This window comes from Pteropus alecto, unplaced genomic scaffold, assembly GCF_000325575.1.
Source record: "Pteropus alecto unplaced genomic scaffold, ASM32557v1 scaffold3, whole genome shotgun sequence".
Taxonomy (NCBI): Eukaryota; Metazoa; Chordata; class Mammalia; order Chiroptera; family Pteropodidae; genus Pteropus; species Pteropus alecto.
The window spans coordinates 61,299,824-61,322,536 of record NW_006442484.1 but is presented as its reverse complement, the minus strand read 5'-3'; the positions used below and the strand labels follow the sequence as shown (position 1 = coordinate 61,322,536).

Here is a 22,713-nt window from a genome sequence, read left to right as displayed (position 1 = left end):
TGCCCCTTCCCACCCCCACCCTCCCGGGTGGCAGGTTCAGGCCCCGGGTCCGAGCCTACGCCCCTGCAGCTGCCACCGCCGCCGCCAGGGGGAGTCTCCGTCGGGAAACAGTGTTGCCACTTCGGTTCAAAGGTGCTTTCAAACTTTAGGTTTCTGTTCCTTTCCCCGGGTTTTGAAGCGCATAGAGGAAGATGGAGACCGAGTCTGGGGCGGTGAGTACAGCTGTCATGGCCTCGGGGTAGCGGGGAGAAGGAGCAGCGTGGACTCCGTCTCCGAGAGTTTAGAAGGGCGAGGTCTGGAGCCCAAACACCCACTATTTTGTTGCGAAGAAACGTGGGCAGGGTGCCCTATCGACCACATCGAAGAGCAGCCCGCCAGCAGGCCCCGTCGGATTGTGTCGTGGGGTCGGAAAGATGTGGCCACCAGGCCTAGACTAGGTATAGGCAGATTGGGGGGCCTTGGGAACGGCCGAGAGGGTTCGGGAAGCGGCGCGTGGCTGGGCCCTGTACACCAGACGGGATCCGGGACTGAGAAACAACTTTCCCGCCGAAACTGGGCCCGGCTGTGTCTTTGACGCTCGCTACAGCCGGACTCATACCAGCCACCCACTGCGAGAAGTTGTCAGGGCAACTGACGCTTCCTTTCCCTGACTAGTTTGTGGGGGCCGGAAGGCCTGAGAGTCGTGGGAGTGGGGCCCCTGCGGCCCAGGCCGGACCCGGACACTCCGGCACCGAACGCACTCCCGAGCCGATCAAGGCCGAGCAGGGGGAAGGGCAGAAGGCCGAGCAGGCCCGAGAGGCCGCGGCAACGTGCCGTCCCACCCCGCCCCGCGCCCCGCCAGCAGCCAATCAGTGCACGCCACGCGAGGGCCTCGGGTTAGCTGCCCACGAGGCCGACGCCGGGTCGGTGCCGTTGAGGGTTCCCGCCACCGCTGCTGGCGGGTTTGTGGGGCAAAATTTCTCGCTGGTTAGCCTTCTTTTCCCTCCCGCACTTTGGTGGGGAGGGGGTGGATCCTCGTGTCAGTGCCCAAGTTCACGATGACCCGAGAGAACCCGAGGAAGTTGTCTCCGTGGCCATTTCCCCCAGCGCCTCGACTTTCTGGCCTCGGAGGGGAAGGAGCATCGAAGCTGTGACTGCGACGGTTAGCCTGCCCTCTTCCTGTTGTCTTCGTTGGCAAAGTAGATGATAGATTTCAAGGTTAATTCTGAAGGGGTGGAGGCAGTCAGGGAACAATACTTTGGAGGAAATTTTTAATAAACTCTCTAGTACTGGAAGTTTACTAAACTAAGAACCCTTCTAACAATAACAGGACCTACCTAGATGCTTTTCAGACGTTTGCAAAATTATCGCCAGCGGAATTGGGGGCTTTCACGTTTGACTCAGTGCATCACTAATCTTTCTCTAAGGAATTTAGGTGTCGCCTCTACCTGAGCCTTGTTACTGCTAACATTAAAATCTTTTCTAGGCTATTGTTCATAGCGTATTCTTTAGCCCACAGACTAATGATTGGTGTATCGTGAGCAAGAAGAAATGATTCATTCGTTTATTCATTTGCTCAACAAATCTTTATTGAATACCTGCTATGTACCATCATTACTTCAGATACCACAGTGAACAAAACAGGCAAAACCCCTTCCCTCGTGAATATATTATATTATAGTGGAAAGATAAACATCATAAATAAATTATATAGTACATTGGAAAGTGGTAAGGGGTATTGAGAAAAAGCAGTTGGAAACCACAGTAGAGCAGGAACCTTAGAAACTGGAGAATGAAGTGAATTGGATGTAAAAAGTTGATTTTTTTTTTCTCAGTTATCATTTAACTAGTTTCTCAAGTTTGGAAATAAAGTACTCTGTTCTGTTCACTTCTGTTCATGTCATCCCTCTCTCAATGAAAAAAAATTATGGGTTTGACTTTTGTTTAAACAAATTTGAGAACAAATGAGTTTATCCATTGAACTCTTTTTTTTTTAAGAAGAACATTTCATGAAGAGTGTTTTTTTTAAAATTTTACAAATAGATAATTTATACACTCTCTAAACAGGCAGAGAGACAAGATTATATCTTCTAGAGCTGTTTTATTATTTCTAGCAATACAAATCTATAATTGAAAAATAAAACTAAGCATCCCAGAAGGATCCGTTCTGGGCACTATGTCCAAGTAAAGTGACCAAAGTTATAAACAACCTCCAAATGCACAAAAAGGATGCTGTTAAGATTGGATTCCAAATTTCTTTGATTGGAAGCAACATAGCAATTATTAAATGTGATGACTTTTCTGTGGCTTAATAGATGTTTTTATGAACTCCCTTATTAGAGAGCATGTGTTTTTTCCCCCGTAAGACTAGATAGAGAATAGAGCCCATAAGGTTCAGCCTATAACCCCATAGTCGCCACTGGCCTAGTCATTTCTCTGTACCTATTTTGGAGATTAATTTAGAGATTATTGTTTTATTGGCTAGTGAAATGAAAGGAAAACAAATGTGAAAAAGAACAACTTCATTATCTAAGTTGGAAATTCATTTTCATGTATTTGTTTCTTGGAGAATTGAAATTATGAACTTCGAGCTTTTTGAAGCACTTGTTTAGTATATTAGACTGCCTCAGAAGTCTGTTTAGTGTTCCCAGAAAGTAATTAGCAAGTTCTTGAACTGGTTTCTCTTAAAAATTCTATTCTCAAGTCTTGTTTTTTCGGATGTACCTTAAGAGTCTACTATCTTGCCATTGTGCGAAGGCTTACATGTTAGTATATGTTTATTAAAATCTAAATTAGGTCTCCTGACTTAGTATTGTGAACATATGAATAAGTACTGAACTCAATTCTTTGGTATAAAAATATATACCTATGAGTCATACACACACACACACAAACATATATATATGAAATCAATCCAATCTTCACACTGACAAGTGCATTTAAAAATTTGATGTTAGAGCTAGAAAACAGTGAATTTGAATGTCAGCATGGTCGATGTTCTTTGGCCAAAGACCACCGGGAACACGCCTGTAGTTTAATAAAGTTGGGTCTATTGAATTGTTGCAGCTAGGAAGAACATACACCGTGGGGCCTCTCAGTAGGATGGTTTTAGAAAGAACTTTTAGAATTTAGGCTTGTGTTAAACATTTTTTAGAGAGGGTTGAAGGAAGAAGGGCTTTACTCTGAAACGCATGTTGTCAGGATGTGGAAATAACTCTATGATTGATATGTTAATTCTTATCCAGTAGGCAAGAAAAATAGATCAAGGCTAAAGCTGTGATTGATAAAGGAGCTAGCAGTCACTTATTTAAACCAGGATAGAGGGATGTTTGTTCACTCTTGTGGTTTGGACAATGCTTTTGTTTTTGTCAATGTCCATAATTATGGAGTGGTCTTGTTTTTATCCTGATCCATCACAAACACAAAGTAGCCTTGCCTGATGTTGGTATTTTATTAACAAGAGAACGCCACAGCTTAGCTGTGAGTTCTAAGCCAACTTTTAACACCACCAGAACCTAGTTGGTTATGCCAGCCCAGCTCCTAGCAGTCCAGGGCTGCTTTTCTCTTTCTCAAACTTTGTTTTGAGTTTAATATTTCTCTTTAATATGTATAATATTTAAATAATATACTTAATAATAATTAACATAAGTACATTTAAATAATATACTTAAGAATTAAGATTTTTCTGTAGTGAAGTGGATTCTACATTTCCTTTTCTTTATGTTGCCCCAAAAAGTTATTAGCTTTAATTATAATCTTCATAATATTAAAATAAAATTAAAGTCTAAAATACTCTGTTTTATTTAATGGCTCATCTTTTTTGAAAGATACATGTTTTCAGCCTTCATCAAGTGCTAAAAATTTTTTTTAATTTTCTTTCATAGCAAACATCAAATCAGACGCAAACAGATTCATTATCTTCATCCCCTAATCCTGTGTCACCTGTGCCTTTGAATAACCCAACAAGTGCCCCAAGATATGGAACAGTGATCCCTAATCGCATCTTTGTAGGAGGAATTGACTTTAAGGTACCTATTTATGCATGCAAAATTGTGTATTTTTTACATTAGAAGTTGTTTTATTTCTCAGAAATTGTTTCCTTATGTAACCATAAAAATAATAACATTTGCTATTTGCACAATGATTAATAGGTTTCAAATTATCTTAATATAAGAATCTTTTCAAAACAATGGAGGTTGAGACTCATGGACATGGACTATAGACTAGTGGTTACCAGAGGGTAGAGGATGGGGGGAAGGGGAGGTAGATGGGATAAAGGGGGTCAAATATGTAGTGACAGAAAGAAATCTAACTATGGGATGTGAACACACAGTACAAAAATATATGTGCTTTACTGTTAAAGTGTACAGCTGAAACTTACTGGATTTTGTTAACCAATGTCACCATAAAAAATTAATTAATTGATTTACTGAAATAACATAAGAAAAACAATGGAGGTTATATACAGCATATATAACTGTTTAGTTTCACACACAATGAAATTGAGGCTCATTAATGTGTCTATAGAATCCTAGTACCTTAGTGTCAGAGTAAAGAATAGAATCCTAATTTTCTGGCTCATAGCTCCATACTCTTCATTTTATCCTACCACATTAATTATACTTCCTTGCATAGTGCTCCAATAGCCCAAATATCGAATGATTATAATTTACAAAAGAAGACTTAAAACACACATACATACACAAATCTTATGAAATTCTGTTTCTTTATCCCAATTTTATCTCAGGTTCCTGAGTAATCTCCTAGACTTATTTCTTTTGCACATTGCTATTAACTAATTTAGAATTTGATCACCAAATTTAGAATTTGTTCTTGTCAAAATAAAGCATCTTAACAGTAATATATTTAAATAATGTAATCAGCCATTTCAGAGAGGCATACTCTGTGAGATGTTTTACAGCATCCCTATGTGGAAGATAGTAGTAAACACCTACAAGAAAAGAATGAATGGACATTTTAAATGGAATAGACCCTTACTTCCAAGTGGATATATGGAAGGATTTCCAAGTTTCCATATTATGTATTGGAAATTACAGGGAGAGTTGTCTTTCTTAATACAGAAAAGAATCCTGTCCCATTAGGGTATGATAATTGACTCACTATTTCCCTGTTATCAATGTCTCACAAGTTGGATGGAATTATTTTTTCCTGCTCGAGAGAAATATTATACTTAATGTATTTGTCAAAATAATGAATATTAAGCAAATATATGATTGGTTCACTAAAACAAGTAAGAAAAATGATTTTTTATAAAATGCTTATTTTAAAAAACTTTTCTGTTTTTATGGAAAATATTAATGACTGACCATAAATATTCAAGTTGAGTATCCTTGTTCAGAATTTATATTACAATAGCTTAGTATATTTTTAAATAAATCATCAATAAATGTAAACATTTTTATGGCTAGGTTAGTCTAGGTTACTGAAACTGTTCAACTACAGTATGAACTTTGAGGCTATTGTTACAATGTAGTCATAGCTTTAGGGTAACTGCTAGAGTTCCTTTCTTTATACTTATACCACCTTCTCCAAAACCATAAATAAATACAAGCAATGAAATAGTTCACTGTAGCAGAAAGCAGTCTCAAACTTTTTAAAACTCTTCCTTATAGAAGCCTGCAGCCCATCTCTTAATAGTGAGTCATTTTGATTTTGTCTCCTTAACTTTTCAACAAAGAAGTAGAGTTGCAAAAATGAGCTGGTGATTCTTTACCAGAGAATGATTTGAATTAATTTGTTTTCAAATCTAATAGAAATCCTTATTCTGATGTTGATTCCATTTTATATTTATTGAAATAAAAGACATTCATCTGTTCTTAGATTAACTCAGTGTTTGTGACCACCCTGTTTAGCAGGCTTTAGATTATTAACTAAAAAGCAATAATGTATATAAGTAGTGAGGTAGCAGTGGAACTCTAGAGCATAGCTCTGCTGTCAGCCATGTCTTTTTCTGTTTATAAAGAAAATTGTTTTCTAGGGATATTTAAGTTCCTCTTGGAGGCAAACAGTTATAGCTGAACCAGAAAATGAAATTGCAATGAATTTAGTATGAATACTCTAGGAAAAGGTAACATGAATCTGAGACTATTTTAATTAAAACCAAATATGCCGAAACCATCTTTGGTAGACATCTGGTACATTATGACTCAAATTATGACTCAAACTTTTATTTTGAATATCATAATGTCTATGTTTAGCTGAAATATATGTTGAATACAGTAAAGTGTCTAAAAATTTTAAATCTTATAGCCACTTCATTGTTATCACAAATTGAGTTCAAGGACTTTTGGAAATGTAAGACCTTACTGTTCCTGGATACTATGCTGATTAAAATAGTAATGGGTGTAAGCCAACATAACCGAGTTCCACTGCTAGGACTGTGGGCCTCTCTAGTAATACAGGTTTCCCCTGCTTTCTCAAAGTAGAGCATTTCTGTGAAACTTTGTCGACCAAAATGTTTTAAGGCAAAGAAGCATTTATGCATAGAAAATTTGGGGGGCATTCCTAGACCCAAAAAAAATAACCTACCAAATCATACCAAATATGTTTAAGTACATCCAGTTTTATGCTAAGCATAACACCCTTACAAGCTCTCTTAGACTTTTCCGATACCTTAGGACATCTTGCTAGGTGATGCACAAAATAAATTGAGATAAAGCACAGACTCTCACAGATGCAGTTCAAAGCTATAGGGGCTTAATGCTGAGATGCTGAGTTCAGTTTTGGGGGAAGGAGCTTGGCAGTGTCACACTCTTTGCTCGATTGCCCGTTGCCTCTATAACAGCTCGCTGCAAAACAAATGCTGAATGCTAATTTCACTTATCACCTTTTTTGCATAAAAATGAAAATCCTCTTCATATTTTTTGCAGTTAGCTAAAACAGGTACTAATGTATGTCTTTCATAAAAGCAAAGTGGTATAAGGTGAACTTTCAGAGTGGGGGATACCTATATGCCCTTATTATAACAATAGCCATGCGTAATTCAAATTATTTCTTTTGAAAACTGGCCAACTAGAGGACAAGAATACCTTTAAATAGTGAGCTTTCTTTGTAGTTTTAAAATAATTCAGCTTAGAATTTTTTAGTGTTAAACTGCAAAAAGCAAAGTATTTACATATATTGATTTTAATTACAGTGGTTTCATGCATTGTTTTATGATAAGAGGTATTCTTATATTCATATTCTTATTCTTATTTATTTATAACCTTTTCTATCTCCAAAAGAAGCATGAGTTTCGTCTCTTATCAATTAAAAAAATGTTTTTTGTTTTTTTATGCCATTAGACAAATGAAAATGATTTAAGAAAATTTTTTTCCCAGTATGGGTCTGTAAAAGAAGTGAAGATTGTAAATGACAGAGCTGGAGTGTCCAAAGGGTTAGTATAACTATAGATAGTCCATAGAATTAACAATTGTATTTGGGGGTGGGTTTACTGAGTTTTGTATGCTAACTTAGTTTGGTTCCATTTTTTAAAAGATAATTTCATGCTCTCTTCTTTCCTCCTGCGTTTTGATCTGTGTGTGTGTGTGTGTGTGTGTGTGTTGTTTTGGAGGGAGGGGGAAACTTTAGCATTCTTTAATTTGTTGGGAAGTTGGGCTAAAAGACCATTCAGTGTTAGATAGCAATATTGAGTAGGTAATGTCCAGTAGTTAAGAACCAGAAGCTGAAGGAATCAGATACTTATTGAATTGTATACCTACTTTAACTAAAGAGAGCTTTATTTGAAAAAAGCTGATACAAAAGAATGTCTGTAAAATGTGCCTCAGAGACCTAATTAGGGGACTAATCTAAGAAATATAACTCAAGAATTATTTTTAATTGTTGAGTCAAGGAGAATGGAAATTGAGAAGAAAGCAATAGGATTTTTCTAGAAATGTCTAATGACCTTAGAGCTGTTTCAGTGGATTGGTTTATGCAAAAGCCAAATTTCAGAGAAGAATATGGTAGTTTACATAGTATACTCCCTTAAGAAGTTTGACAGCAAAGTTAAAGAAAATGGGTAAAGCAGTGGAGATCAATTAAATATTGTATTTGTTTTCTTAAAGAGAAGCAAGACATATTTATAGGCATAAGAGAAGGAACTAATGAGGTGGATAGGAAATTATATTGGTGGGAAACAACATATAACAGATAGGTACTTTAGAAGAGATGGGATCCTGCAGAGAGGTTATTTTTAAACAGATAAGATAACTTCCTTAGACTGATGAACAGTATTAGGATAAAGAAAGATTGTACCTCTTTTGTTTGACTCATAGAATATGCAGTATTTTGGTAATGTTCACTTTTTATCATTGGAAAGCACACATAGAAATGTAAACTGTATTTTATGCTTTTTCCACTGGGTGGTGTATGTGTTCTACCAAAAAATTTAGTGTAAAAATAGCTCCTTAACCCTTGTTTAATGTTTGGGCCAACAGAAAAAGAGAAATTCCTTTGTTAGAAAAAGAAACTTTATATATAATACAATAATTATGAATTTAAAAATATTCAAGATATTAGTACTACTCAAAAGAGTTTCCTTAAGTTATCTAAATAGAAATTATGTTGTGAGAGGATATGCTTTTTATTTTTTTTGTTTCTTTTTGTCTACCTATTTTGCTTTTTTTGGACATGGCATGTATCAGCATATATCATATATTAGAATCTTGAACATTTTATAAAGTATACTCTGATGGTAACAATTATAAGTGAAAAATAGATATAAAGTCTGGGTTGTACATATTTTTAATTGAATTTGAGAAATTTATTAATAACTAATTGTTTATATGTGCTCATAATAGTAAATAATACATTCATATACTCATTTCCCAATATAAAAATTTTTATTGTGCTGAAATTTTTTAATTTTTTAAAGTTTTTTTCTACTTAGCTTAAGTCCTACTTAAGCCAAACTTCTATTATTTTTAAAAAGAGATTATTGCTCTAGACTGAAATTAATTGCATTCTAATTTGTAAGACAGAACATGAATCTCTTATGCTTTTCTGCCTTATATACAGCTCAGGTCTGAAACTGTTGCAAGATTCTTGGGTTTTTGTTTTTCTTTTTCTTTTACTCCCCTGACTCTAAGAGGAAGTAACAGTGTTAAGCTGAGAATAATTCTCTGAAATTTTGCATGCTAGTGCACCATAGAAAAATGCTCACTGCTATAGTGACACATTCTTAAAAAACAAAATTTTTTGAAATCTTAATATGACTCTTAAAGTAATGTTTTAAGAAAATAATTAATGCATTTATTTAGGTATGGTTTCATCACTTTTGAAACACAAGAAGATGCACAGAAAATTTTACAAGAGGTAAGATCTTTTAATGTATTTAACTATTTTTGGAACTTCTTTCTTTGAAACTAATCCTTTGAGGTATTTATTTTTAAAGTAGGGTTCTAGTACAGTGATCAATTGCTAAAAAAAAAATTAAAGTATTTGCATTTTAAGATTGACATTGTTTTCCAAAACTTTGAATTAATAAAAAACAAAGATTAAAGAGAAACTTAATTCATAGAAAAACAAATTCCAAATCATTACATGAGGTATGGTTGTGAAGTTATAATACATTTTTTCACTTTATTTGCTAAGAATTTGGGGATATATCTTTTCTGAAGTGTTAATATCACTTTGAATTTCTGAAAAACACTGCAAATATGGATTTCTAGAGTGAGATCATCTGAGATTATTTCGCTCCTATGAAAAACTTTAAATAAACTAAGAACATTCATTGAAAATGTCTGTAGCCTGCAGTTCAGTGTAATAACTTTAAGTTTGGCAAATATAACATTTAATGTTTTTAGAAAAAATAGATTTTGAATTGTATATTATTAAATCAAATGCACCCAGTTCTCCTTATTTATAGTAATAATGTTCTATAAAGTCACCATGAACACTGAATTAGCAAATATTGAACTGCCGTTCCTAGAAGAAATGCAAGACTAAGTTCCCACAAGCCTTCTGCTCACAGTATTTCATCAACTAATCAATACATAACTTTGTTATATGTGTGTGTCTATTTAAAGACATATTTAATATATATTATTGATTCATTAACATTGAACTCATAGCCAACAGCACTATAACTCATGCCTGAATTAAGTTCATCTAACACATATTTTCTCCATCATATAACGATCTTACGCCAGCTAGCCAGCACTTCAACACATACTCGAAGGCCAGTTTTTTAAACATTTTTATTAATTCAGAGTAACAATAAACTCATTACATGCTTATTCAAATAACCTGTTCTTAATGAAGAAATATTTTCTAAAACAATGAAATTTACAACAAGTTACACTGTTTTGCGTTCTTATATATCTGCCTTAATGGAAAAGAGCCGGTTTCTCATATCTGCTTCAGTGTGTTTCAGTATGTTGCTTTGGTTCAGAGATGTGAAGAAAATTTCACTTCACACAGACTTGCAGCTTGAAAATAGAGTTCAATAGCCCATAAGATCCTGAGGATTTTCTTCTTTAATACAGGACCAAAGTTCAACTATTGGTAGTTTTTAAAAGTTAGTTGCAGTGTGCAATCTGAAATTTTGTCAGTGAACCTTTCGTGTACTTTTACCTTAAAATCCGTTGGTCATCTTGCACTCTGAATGGCTCTTTTACCCACTGGCAGTCTGGAAAATAGTCCTTCATTTACTCATGCAGAATTCCCAAATATTGGCATTTCATACAATATCAAAAATTGAAGGCACAAAAATGTGAAAAACATGACAGTATGAAAAGCAAAAAAGACTTGTTTAGGGTATAAAAGCTGAAATAAGAAGACAGTGTCACCTGTTTGACTTCAGCTAGGAGCATGTGCATCAGGCAACTCAAATTTTTCACCTCTCTGTTCATGTCCACTAATAACCACTAAATTGCCATGAGTATTGATTTGGGGGTTATGAATAAATTTTAATGAGTAGGTGGATTCCCAAAGTTCCATAAATAGAAGACTGACTATATTCTCAATAAGGAATTAATATCAGAGCATTGGAAACAAGATTCAGACCCAGATTTGTTTAAATCTAAAGACTTATCACTTTCTGTTGTGCCTTGCTACTATCAAAGAATGTTATAGTCCGAATTTTAAAAATTGTTTCTCACCAGTTTTCCTTATTGATTTTATAAATAATAGTGCCAAAAAATAATATACTTTTTCTTATTTTAGGCTGAAAAACTTAATTATAAAGATAAGAAACTAAACATCGGTCCAGCAATAAGAAAACAACAAGTAGGGATCCCTCGTATGTATTGACAACTAATGTATTTTCCAATATTTTTACATGGTTCTTGTTTTAAATATTAGACTTTCTATCGTATGTCATTAAAATATCAGGTTCCTTTAATTTAATAAAGTTATTTTAGCAAAGTTGGTAGCCAAATGGGTACTTCTCATCACAAATTAATATATATTAGATGATATACTATTTCTTTTACCTAGAATACTATTTGTCATCCCATTCCCATCCCATTTATTTTTTAAAGCTCAGCCCAAACATCATTTCCTCACAAATGCTTGATAATACGTAAATAGATGTATATATGTATATGTATATACACACAACACATGTATATATGAAATATTCAGCCTAGTACTCTATACTACCCAATATAATACCCTGTACTACCTCTTCATGTATTTATCAAAACTATATTTAATTAATTAATTGTGTAATTAGCAAATAACCATCTTCCCCACCAGAACCTAACTTCTACAGAGATAGAGACCGTGGCATGTCCCATTTTTGTTCTTTTTTTTTTTTTTTTTTACTTTATCACCAGGGCCTAGTTCAATGCTTTGTACTCATTCAAAATTTATTTATTTAACAGATAAAATTGTGGTTCCTCGATGATCTTTGGTAGGGAGGGAAATCCATGAACCTCCTGAATTGCATGCAACATTTTTTTTGAATTCATATATTTCTGAGAAAAGGGTCCATGTCTTTCATCAGATTCTCGAAGGATCAAATCAAGAACCACTAAAATAAGCAATAACAATGCTAGATGAAATGCATTGAAAATATAAAAGCTGAGAAGTAGTAGTGCTTCTTAAAGTAATAGGCCATTACTGCTTGAATGTGGAATGAGCCAGCAACAGTTCACTTGGGATCTGTCAAAATGCAAATCCTGAGGCTCTATCTCAGACTTACAAATCAAAATCTTTGGAGATGGGATCTTGGAATTTGTATAATAAGCTGTCTAGGTGATTCTAATGTAAACTTTTGAGAAGCACTGGTATAATAGAAGGAGGGTTGCCAGTTCCAGTCATTTATATAACCTTGCTGGTCAAGTACTTAATCTAATAACTTGTTTTATATAAGTTTTTAAAGTCTTCTCTTGACAAAAAATAATAATATTTTTGAGGAGGATGGGGAGAAGGAATATACATAACTTGGCCTGGGAAAAGAGATGGGTACCCAAAACTAGCCACATGAAGATTTATAGTCATGTTTGCAATAGCAGTAGTTGTAGCAAAGGTAGACTAGAGAATAAAAGAGAGTTGTAACATGAGAGAATACTTGCTTATAGTAGATCCAAAGAATTTGTAAGGTGGGACCAAAATGTCTTCAAGAAAGTAGAATCTTCTCCAACTTCACTGCCTCCATCATCTTTGGCCTTTTATAGATAAAAGATCTTACTAAAGTCTTAGGAATTTTACTACAGTGTCTATAGTCTTGAGGTAAATACATTACATATAATTTATATTAGTAAAAATAATGACTGCTGATAATCTAAATTGTTAAGCTTTGTGTTTTATTTTACTGATACTAAATCTGAATTGGTGATTTTTTTAGTATTCCTTATTAATTTTATTTTTCTTATATTCACCTGAAGCTAATAAAAGCTCTAAGATAATAAGTTCGAAAATATATACTTCAAAGATACTTTAACATATGGAATTTTTTTAAAAAAACATTTAATTTTTACTGTAGCTATATAGGTGTGTTAAGATAAACATTTCCTGGTGTTTATTTTATTTTATTGTATTGTATTTATTTTTTCTTTTTTTCTTTTTCTTAATTACTTTTTTTAATTGAAGAAATTATTTTAAAAAATTTTCTCCCATCTACCTCCCATTTCCCCCCTCCTTCCCAGTGTTTATTTTAGAAATTACATTTTTTAAAGTTAAACTAAACATTTCAAGTATCATTTTATCTTTGCTTTAGGTTCCAGTGTAATGCCAGCAGCTGGGACAATGTATCTAACAACTTCAACTGGATATCCTTACACTTACCATAATGGTGTTGCTTATTTTCATACTCCAGAGGTAACTTCCGTCCCACCACCTTGGCCTGTAAGTAATTTCATTTTAGAAGGATTTCCATCTATTACTATCAATTTTTTAATATTTATTTTATTTCTGAAATACATCAACCACAGACAAGTACAAATAATATAAGAACAAATAATATAGCCTTTTAGCTACCACTTAAATTTAGTATGTTAACATTTTGCCATATTTAACTTTTTTTTTAAAGGAGAGAATAAAATATGATAAATTCAGGTAAAGTCTCCTTGCCCCCATTCTCTTACCCTCTTTTTCTCCTCAGAGGCAACTAGAATATCTTTCCTGTTAATTTTATATGCTTTTATGACAAGTAGGTATCCGTAAACATTATATAGTATTGCTTTGGGCAGTTTTTAAACACTGTAAATAATCTGGTTTTTCTAGTCAACAGTATGTTTTTGAGATTAAACCATGTTGATTCTAGCATATCTAGTTCATTTATTTTAAAATGTTATATTCCATTGTATTAGTATATATACCCTAATTGAGGGACATTTTAAGTTTTTTCTACAATCAAGACTAAAATGAACATCCAGATCTTGTATGTATTGTGTGAGAGTTTGTCTAGGATGGTGATCTTCAAAGATTTTTGCTTGTATGTCTTCTAAATTTTTTTGAAAAATTATAAATACTCTTAAGTTGATATCTGAAATCTGTCATAATTTTAAATAGTGTAGATATATTATACACTGTAGATTTGTATTAGACATGCTTTTATAAAACTTTGTAGCAGTAGATTTCATTTAAGAATGGAAAATGTCCTATGGGGGGTGATGGATGTTAACTAGACTTATTGTGGTGATTGATCCCTTTAAATATATATATACATATCTAATCATTATGTTGTACACCTGAAACTAATACAATGTTACATGCCAATTATATCTCAGTTAAAGAAAGGTAAAAAGAAGAATGTTTTATATAACTCAGTGAACAAAAGTAGTCAACTAAATAAAACTAGTCAATCAAATAAAAGTTTCTATTTTAAAACTCTTACTTGAAATTCAAATAAATAAGTTAATATGTATCCCTTTGAACATCATGTAATTTATTTTGTTCACTGTATAAAATAAGATACCATCTCTCCTTTAATATTTCTTATACAAACACTTTTTGCTTTGCTCTCTCTTTTTTCTCAAAGGCATTGCCTTCTTGAATTGTCTATTTGTTTGATACCATTTTGGTGTTTACATTCCAGAACAAAGCATTATAGCAAGATCCAGAAAGATTGAGAAAGGATGTATTTAATAGTGATGGAAAAGGGTAATTGTAAAAGGGGAGTTTGAAAAGAAGAATCCATCATACACTGACAATCCATCATACACAAATCAAATCTGAAAGTACATATGAAATTTAAGATTTGAAAATTAATACTCTTAAACCAGTTCATGCACATGTACCACAAGAAAATTTTTGTGTTCCCCCACCTTGATCTAGGCTACAGTATACACGTAGAAGTAGAATTTCACATTTTAGAGCATACACATCTTTTGAGTAGATATTGCCAAATAGCTATATTTTAGCTAACAGTTTATAAGAGCTCCAATTTCTCCATCTGCCAACCCTTTAGTTTACTAGATTTTAAGTCACTGGTAACATTAAGCATATTTTCATATATTTATTGGCCATTCCAGTTTTTTCTGTGTGCTGCTTCTTCATATCCTTTGTTCATTTTTCTATTGGGGTTGTCTTTTTCTTGAGTTCATTATATAAATTTTGTAAATATCTTCTTCTAGTTTGTAGTTTGTTCATGAACTTTATGATTTTTTTTTTTTTTTTTTTTTGCCATACACAAGTTTTTTGCTTTAATGTTGACAAATGTATTAATGTTCTCCTTTATGGTTTCAACTTTTAGTTTTTTGTTTTTTAAAAGATTCTTTATTACAGGAATATAGATAATTTATATTTTATTTGAAAAATACTGTAGTGTTACTGTTTTCACCTCTAAATCTTAAATCTAAAGTATATTTATCAACTAATCCATTCTTTTCCACCATTTTGAAATGGATACTCTATCAAATGCCAAGTTTCCATGTGTGTGGGTCTCTTTTTAAGCTCTCTACACTATTCCACTGATGTGTTTATTTGCCTTACCCAATTCTGTTTTAATTCTTATTGCTTTATAATGAGTCATGAAATCTGATAGAGCAGTCCTCATACTTTGTTCTTCAAGAGCCTGTCATCCATCTTTAAGTCTTTGCTTTTATAAATATAAATTTTATAAATCAGCTTGTTCAGTCGTGCGAAAAGCCTTTGTTGGTTTATATTAGAATTGCATTAAATACATAGATTAATTTGGGACATTTAAGAATATTAAATTTTCCATAAATACTTATTTCGGTTTTCTTTTATTTCTACCCATCAATAAAATTTTCTTTCTCCATAAAAATGTTTGACACATCTTTTGTTGGATTTATTCTGAGATACTCTATAGTTTTTTTTGCTTTTTATGAGTGGTATATATTTTTTAAATCACATATCCTAATAGGTTGTGACTGGTGTGTAGTAATACTTTTTGATTTTTAAATGTTGGTATTTAAACTGTCACGCTCTCATATAGATAATCATTTATGATTCAGTATGCCTCTATTTCTTTTGCCCTTTTGTCTCTCATATTTTTCCCATTAACTTATTGCACTAACAGTATCTCTGCTGCAGTAATACAATAATACAGTGACTTTGTTTTTAAGAGAGGAAACAAGTTCAGTAATTTACCATTAATATATTTATACACACACGTGTGCACAGGCACACATGGGTTTATATATATGTATATACATATATATACACACACACACATATATATATATGTACATACATACAAACACACTGTAGGTTTTAGAAGATACTCTTTAATTAGGGTTTCTCAGCCTAAGCACTGTTGACATTTTGGAATGTTTAACAGTGTCCTACCCTCCCCACATTTATGAAAACCAAAAATATTGCCAAGTGTTCCCTAGGGGGCAAAGTCATACCTGGTTGAGAATGCCCTAAATCAATTAAGGAAGTTACTTTCTATTATATTTAAGAAGAGTTTTTATCATGAAAGGGTATGGAATTTTAACAAATATATCTTCTATATCTGCTGAGATTATCATGTTTTTTTCCTCCTTTAATCTATTAGTAAATTATATTATTATCTCTTAATGTTAATCCGTGGTACAATTTTATTAGCATATAATAGTCTGCAAATTGTGCAAAACTGTGATGCTTTTTTTTAGTTTGGGGAGTGAGAGTGAACATTAAAACAATATAAATTAGATCCCATTTCATAAAATGAATTTTAATTGCCATCATTAAAGCCTATTTTACCTATCTTGTATAACAACTTGCCTGTTTTTAAATGATCTGGTTTTAAATAATGTGTTTTCGGATTTACTCTATTACTTTGAACAATCAGGTGTTAGACATATACTTTCTTAAAACATAGATAAATCACTTGTTTCTTGGATGATTAATTCATTTAAATGCCAAATTAACAAAACAGAATTTAACAAATGCCTCAATAAATAATCTATTTGCTTTAATTAAATGTATAACAAGGGAATAGGATGATGATTATTTGTAAGTAGTGGGACATCAGTGGCAAAATCAGGTATAAGTATTCATTCAGTTCTAAATACTATGTAAGCATTACCTACTGCTCTTCTCCACAATGGAAATAGGCAGTGTCACCTTAAGTCCAGATACCATTTTCCTCTAAATATTCTCTTAGAACTATATTTTCACAACCTTTGGACTAAAAGCAACTTTTCTGGTGGTTGTTTCAACGTTACTATGGAAATGAAACCACTTGGAAGTAGGAATACTATGATGATTTTAGTGGAGTTGGTAGTAAGTCATATCAAGAGGTGGAAAATGGAATTTCCAGTCATAAACTATAAGTTGACTGGGTTTAGGTAACAATTTGAGATAAATTTTATTATGAACTATTTTTAAAAATTTTGCCTAAAATAATTTTTTCATTTTCTTTCCTCTTATAGTCACGTTCTATATCTAGTTCCCCTGTGATGGTAGCTCAGCCTGTTTATCAGCAACCTGCATATCACTATCAGGTAAACATTAAATTACAATGAAAATCCTCTTTGATAATTTCAGTCCTTTTCAGAGTAACTTTTATTCTTTCTCATGCAAATACTCTAGTAATTAAAAAGAGATAGTTAAGCCTTAATAGCAGTGGATTTTTTTTTTGTTTTTTGTTTGTTTGTTTGTTTGTTTGTTTTATGGGAGAACTAAACAGTGTTATACAGGACGATGGACTGTTTGCTTCCTTTTACAAAATGTAATGAGGTAAGTTTTGCTCCCCTAGCTAACATTTAATCTAAAAAGTCTTTAGAAATAATTCCCAAAGTAAGATACAAATATTGAACCACAGGCTGATTTTTTTAATGTTACTGTTAATATTAGATCAGTTTTTTATTATTATGTTTAATATACAGTTGACCCATAAACACTATGGACATGTGGAGGTTAGGGGCACCGACCCCACCACACATTCTAAAATCAGAGTACAACTTTTGAGCTCCAGGGCTCACTGCCTCACCATGGATACCAAAATCCTTGGTTGCTCAAGTCTCATGTATAAAACGGCATAGAACTATGCATGTAGTCGACCTCCCGCATCCTTGGATTCCCAGCCACAGATTAGAAATACTGTTTTCAATCTGAGGTTGGTTGAATCCAGGGATCTGGAGGGCCAACTGTATATTTATTTTAAAAGATTTGTGTATAAATGGACCCATGCAGTTCAAACCCATGTTACTCAAGTGTCAACTATAATGCATATTAAAATAATATTTTGGTTTATATTATGACACCCTCCTTTAGAAAACCAGCATTCTTCTTTTCATTAACTCTTGTGGGAGACTGGAATAAGTGAACTATAATGCCAACCATTTCGGTGTTTTGTAAATTAAGTACAATTGAAACAGCCATATTTGTTTACGTATTGTTTATGGCTGCTTTTGTACTACAGTGACACAGTTGAATACTTGCAACAGAGATCTTACGGCATACAAAACTTAAAATATTGACCCTCTCACCCTTTACAGAAAAAGTTTGCCAATCTCTGGTCTATAGCATTCACAAATAAAATCACATTCTTTCATACCTCTGAAATAGTGGAAGAGAATTCATCTGTTTCTTTTTTTTTTTTTTCTTTTTGAAATCTTAAAATAGGCCAACGTGAAATGTTAAGATTATCAGATTTCTTTTTAGTATTAGACTGGGTTTGGGGGACGTCACTTGTTTTTAAATTCTATTACCATGCTAAATATAAAATTAAAGTGTTTCCTTCACTTACTAAAAGTGAAAGTAACTTAATGGCATGTATTTAAAATATATATATAGCATGACTTTTCCTAAACCGCCTCAGAATTTCAGCAGAGGCCCCAAAGACAGAACATTAGGTACCAGAACATTTAGCATGAGAAGCCAAAATTTGTGAAACCAGTTTCGAGACCCTTAACTAACTGCCTACCGTGAGCACATATGAGGGGAGAATGGGATCAATAAGAAAAATTGGCAAGGAGGCTTTCTTTAACAAGAGTTAAGAGTGATATGGCATTTCCCTTCCTCTTCAACCAAGTGAAGAAGACTAATGACTAAGAGACCTTAAAATTTGTCCCTTGAAATTCGTGAGATGGTACCACTTGGAGCTGACCACTCCTAAAAAATGTCCAAAGAAGCTGGAGTGGTCTATGGAGTCAGAGCCAGGACAAGAAGACTACAGTGGAAATGTGTTGAACTTCTACTCAAGGCAGGCAAAGGTTTCTGTTTCCCAAGAGCAAGATGTGAATCTCACAGAAGAGACTCCTTCCAAAAAAAATTTTAAGGCGACCCCAGGAGAGAAAGTATCTGTGTGAAGTAAACTTCTAGGCAGAATCAAGGGCTAGAATTGCAGTCAAAAGTTCTCAGAAGGGAGATCACCAAAGAATCTAGTAAAGTACCCAACTAGAGAGTCAGCATTTAGAATCTACCACACCCCCAGAAATGATCCATCCTAATTTTTATCCGAAGGCAAATAAGAACAACTCAATGCTTTTAAAGTGGTAGGGTGAAAAAGAGTAAAGTTGCTTTCTGCTTGCGCCTTACTAAGTCCAGCTCCTCCTTCATTAGTTGATTACATATGGCTGTTGCTCACTTGACATTGCAAATGTATTCCGGAAATTTTCTAATACAGTTTAATTTTATACTTTGACTCTGGTTTTCCTCTCGACACAAATTATAAAATTGAAGTAAGGTACCTAGACATACGCAGGAAAGATTTTGGTACCAATTTGTAAAATAATATTTTGCAATGTAAGAAATAATTTCACTTTACATATTTTTTTTTCAATTAGCCATCATCATTCTGCCCCTAAAATTCCTACTTTAATAAAAATCTTCCCTTGCTCTTTCTTTCTACAAACTCTGAGACCGATAACTTTATCAGTTTTTGTTAGTCAAATCAGAGAATGCATGTTTTAATTAGTCTTTATCTCCTTCATATTTTTCATTTCCTAAGTAGTGATTTCATTTAACTACATATAAATCATTTTATTTAAGATTTTTTAATTAAAATATTTTCTTAAGAAATTACACATAATCCTGCCTTTCTGAATATAGTATACAGAAGATAAACTTCACATTATCTTGGTCATCATTATAATATAGTGATATTACCTTTTAGTAGTTGAAATGGTCAGCACAAACAGTGATTTTCTTTAGATAGTAGATCCATGGGGTCGTCTTCTTTTTTTCTTTTTTTTTTTTTAGTAATAAAAAAGGTTATTAAAAATGGAAAATAAGTAAAGAATTAAACATTTATTAAGAAATAATACAACTAATTTAAGAAAATTCTATTTTTATATTGTCATTTTGCAATAAATATTTTAAATAATGTGACCCTCTTTTTTTAAATAACAGCTTTATTTAGATATAATTCACATACCATACAATTCACCTATTTAAAGTGTACAAGAGTGGATTTTTACTAAATTCAGAGTTGTGCAACCATACCACAATTTTAGAACATTTTAATAACCCTACAAAACAAAAGTTTACCCATTAACAGTCACTCCTCTTCTGTTACTGTATTCTTTTGCTTAACATTTTTTCATGGTTTATGTGGTGGCATGTATTAGTGTTTCATTCTTTTTTATAGCTGGATATATTTCCATTATACAGATATATGCTTTGTTTATCCATTCATCAGATGATGGACATTTGGATTATTTCTACTTGGAGCTGACTATTATAGTGGCTATTATAAATAATGCTGCTGCAAACATTTATGTACAAGTTATTGTACAGACATGTATTCATATCTCCTTGGTCTTATACCTCAGAGTGGAATTGCTGAATTACATGGTATCTCTGTGTTTAAAGTTTTGAGGAAATGTCATACTGTTTACCATAAAGGCTGCACCATTTTACACTCCCACTAGCAGTTTATGAGGGTTCTGATGTCTCCATATCTTTGTGAACACTTATTGTTGTTTTAATTTTTATGAAACCCAATTTATCTTTTTACTTTTGTTCCTTTGATGCTTGTTTTTAATGTCAATTTTTTTTTAATTGCCTAATTCAAAGTCACAAAGATTTATACCTATGTTTTCTTCCAGCTCTTAATTTTAGTCTTTGATCCATTTTGAGTTAATTTTTATATATGGTTTGAGGTATAAGGGTCCAACTTCATTCTCTTGCATGTAGCTATCCAGTTTCGACCCTCGTTTATAACTTGGGTGGGGTCTTTTTTATTTCATTTTAGGCCCCTGCACAGTGTCTACCAGGACAGTGGCAGTGGGGTGTTCCTCAGGTAAATATTAACTTATTTATTGTGCTTTTGCAAAGATTGCATGAATATTAAAGTCAGGAGAACTAGATTTGAGACCTTTCTCTTCTATTTATTTATTAACTGTGATACTTTTGGCACTTCATTTAATCAGCATATTTCTCAGATTTCTCATTTGTAAAATGAAAGTAATGTTACCACTATACCTTTGTAAGTTTCCTCACATGATTTTTGTGAAGATTGAGATCATGTAAGTGTACATATTTTATAAATGAGTGTTATATAAACATGAAAAATTACTTTTATATTAGTATTATTAGAAATTTTAACATTTTTCTAGCCCTTCAAATTTGCTTGTTTGACTTATACTCCCAAATAAGTATTCCATCTCCCAGCTTTGATAACAAATGATATACCACCGAAAAGATTGTTTAATCTTTTTTGAAATTTTCCTACTTCCATGGGAAGTCGCAAAGCTGAGAATAGATGTTTATGCCAATTTAAATACCATAGGTTATATTATTACAACCTTTAAAAGTGATCTTACTATAATAATCTGAATTTATATATGAGGTTCTGAAGCACTAAGAACTTTCAGTACTTATTAGTGACAAAAGTTCTTTAATGACATCTACACAACTGGAATTTATAACAACCTAGAGTTCCTAATTTGTTGCTAAGATACTTCTGTGCTAGCCCTGAAAAGGAACTTTAGGAAAATATGAAACAAATATTTCTCTCATCTGTTGGGTAAGTCCTTTGGTTTAATTGATTAACTAATCATATTTGAATTAGAAATATGGTTTTGCATTTTAGTCTCCTGCCTCTTCTGCTCCGTTCCTATACCTACAACCATCTGAGGTTATTTATCAACCAGTGGAAATTGCACAAGATGGTGGATGTGTTCCTCCTCCGCTGTCTCTGATGGATGCTTCAGTTCCAGAGGTACATATTAGTCTCAAAGTAACTTATCTATTACTACCTCATCTTACATTTATTTCTTTTTCTTTTCTAAAAATATTTGTTCAGGACCCTGATTGAAGCTGCATATCTTATGTTTTCTTTGCTTTATTCACATCTCTTCCCCTTTTTTATATCTAAGAATGCTTCATCTTAGACTTCTTCACTAACTAGTTCCGAATCATTTCTCAAATCAACTGTTCATTTTACCAGGCTAATCCCTGACTCTATCTCCTTGAAAAGAGTAAAATACCAAATGCTTCTCCTTCTTCTGATTTGCCTGTCAATCTGTTGTTACTAACATTCTGTCAATTAAAACCACATAAAAATTAAGTCAAGAAAAAATATTTCAAAAATTCTTTTTTCAAAAAGGTAAATCTAATTTATTTTATAACTACAAATGGTAAATATCATCTTCAGTGTCTTTAAATTGTATTCCTGAACCATTGCTAATAATCCTACCACTTATGTGCCAGGAATTGTATATGATATGTTTTAAATTAGTATTGTGAGGGATTAGGAAATTAGTACCCATCTCCCAATTTGAATATATTATTTTTTATATTGATAACATTTATAATATTATGATTTTGTTCTGGAACAATTTCCACAGTTGGATCTTAATGTTTACTATCAATACTTTTACTAGGATTTCTCCATTCTTTGTCTCATCCTCCATTTATCACTTGATTGAATCTGCAAGTACTCTTGTT

At 33.0% G+C, this 22,713-nt stretch overlaps 1 protein-coding gene across 2 annotated transcripts in view; it reads left to right on the top strand.

Annotated features, from left to right (window-relative positions):
- The first annotated feature begins 13 nt into the window (after positions 1 to 13).
- Positions 14 to 22,713, top strand: part of BOLL (boule homolog, RNA binding protein) — a 49,323-nt gene continuing 26,623 nt past the window's right edge. The window contains exons 1-9 of one of the 2 annotated variants that reach the window (XM_006921320.1): positions 14 to 212; positions 3,864 to 4,007; positions 7,284 to 7,375; positions 9,240 to 9,294; positions 11,146 to 11,221; positions 13,145 to 13,272; positions 17,250 to 17,321; positions 21,017 to 21,064; positions 21,857 to 21,985. In XM_006921320.1, the coding sequence (XP_006921382.1) occupies positions 192 to 212; positions 3,864 to 4,007; positions 7,284 to 7,375; positions 9,240 to 9,294; positions 11,146 to 11,221; positions 13,145 to 13,272; positions 17,250 to 17,321; positions 21,017 to 21,064; positions 21,857 to 21,985 (765 nt within the window). In that variant the 5' untranslated portion in view covers positions 14 to 191. Of the gene's footprint in view, positions 213 to 3,863; positions 4,008 to 7,283; positions 7,376 to 9,239; positions 9,295 to 11,145; positions 11,222 to 13,144; positions 13,273 to 17,249; positions 17,322 to 21,016; positions 21,065 to 21,856; positions 21,986 to 22,713 lie in introns of those variants that run through there. The other variant, XM_006921321.1, reaches the window with a different exon arrangement.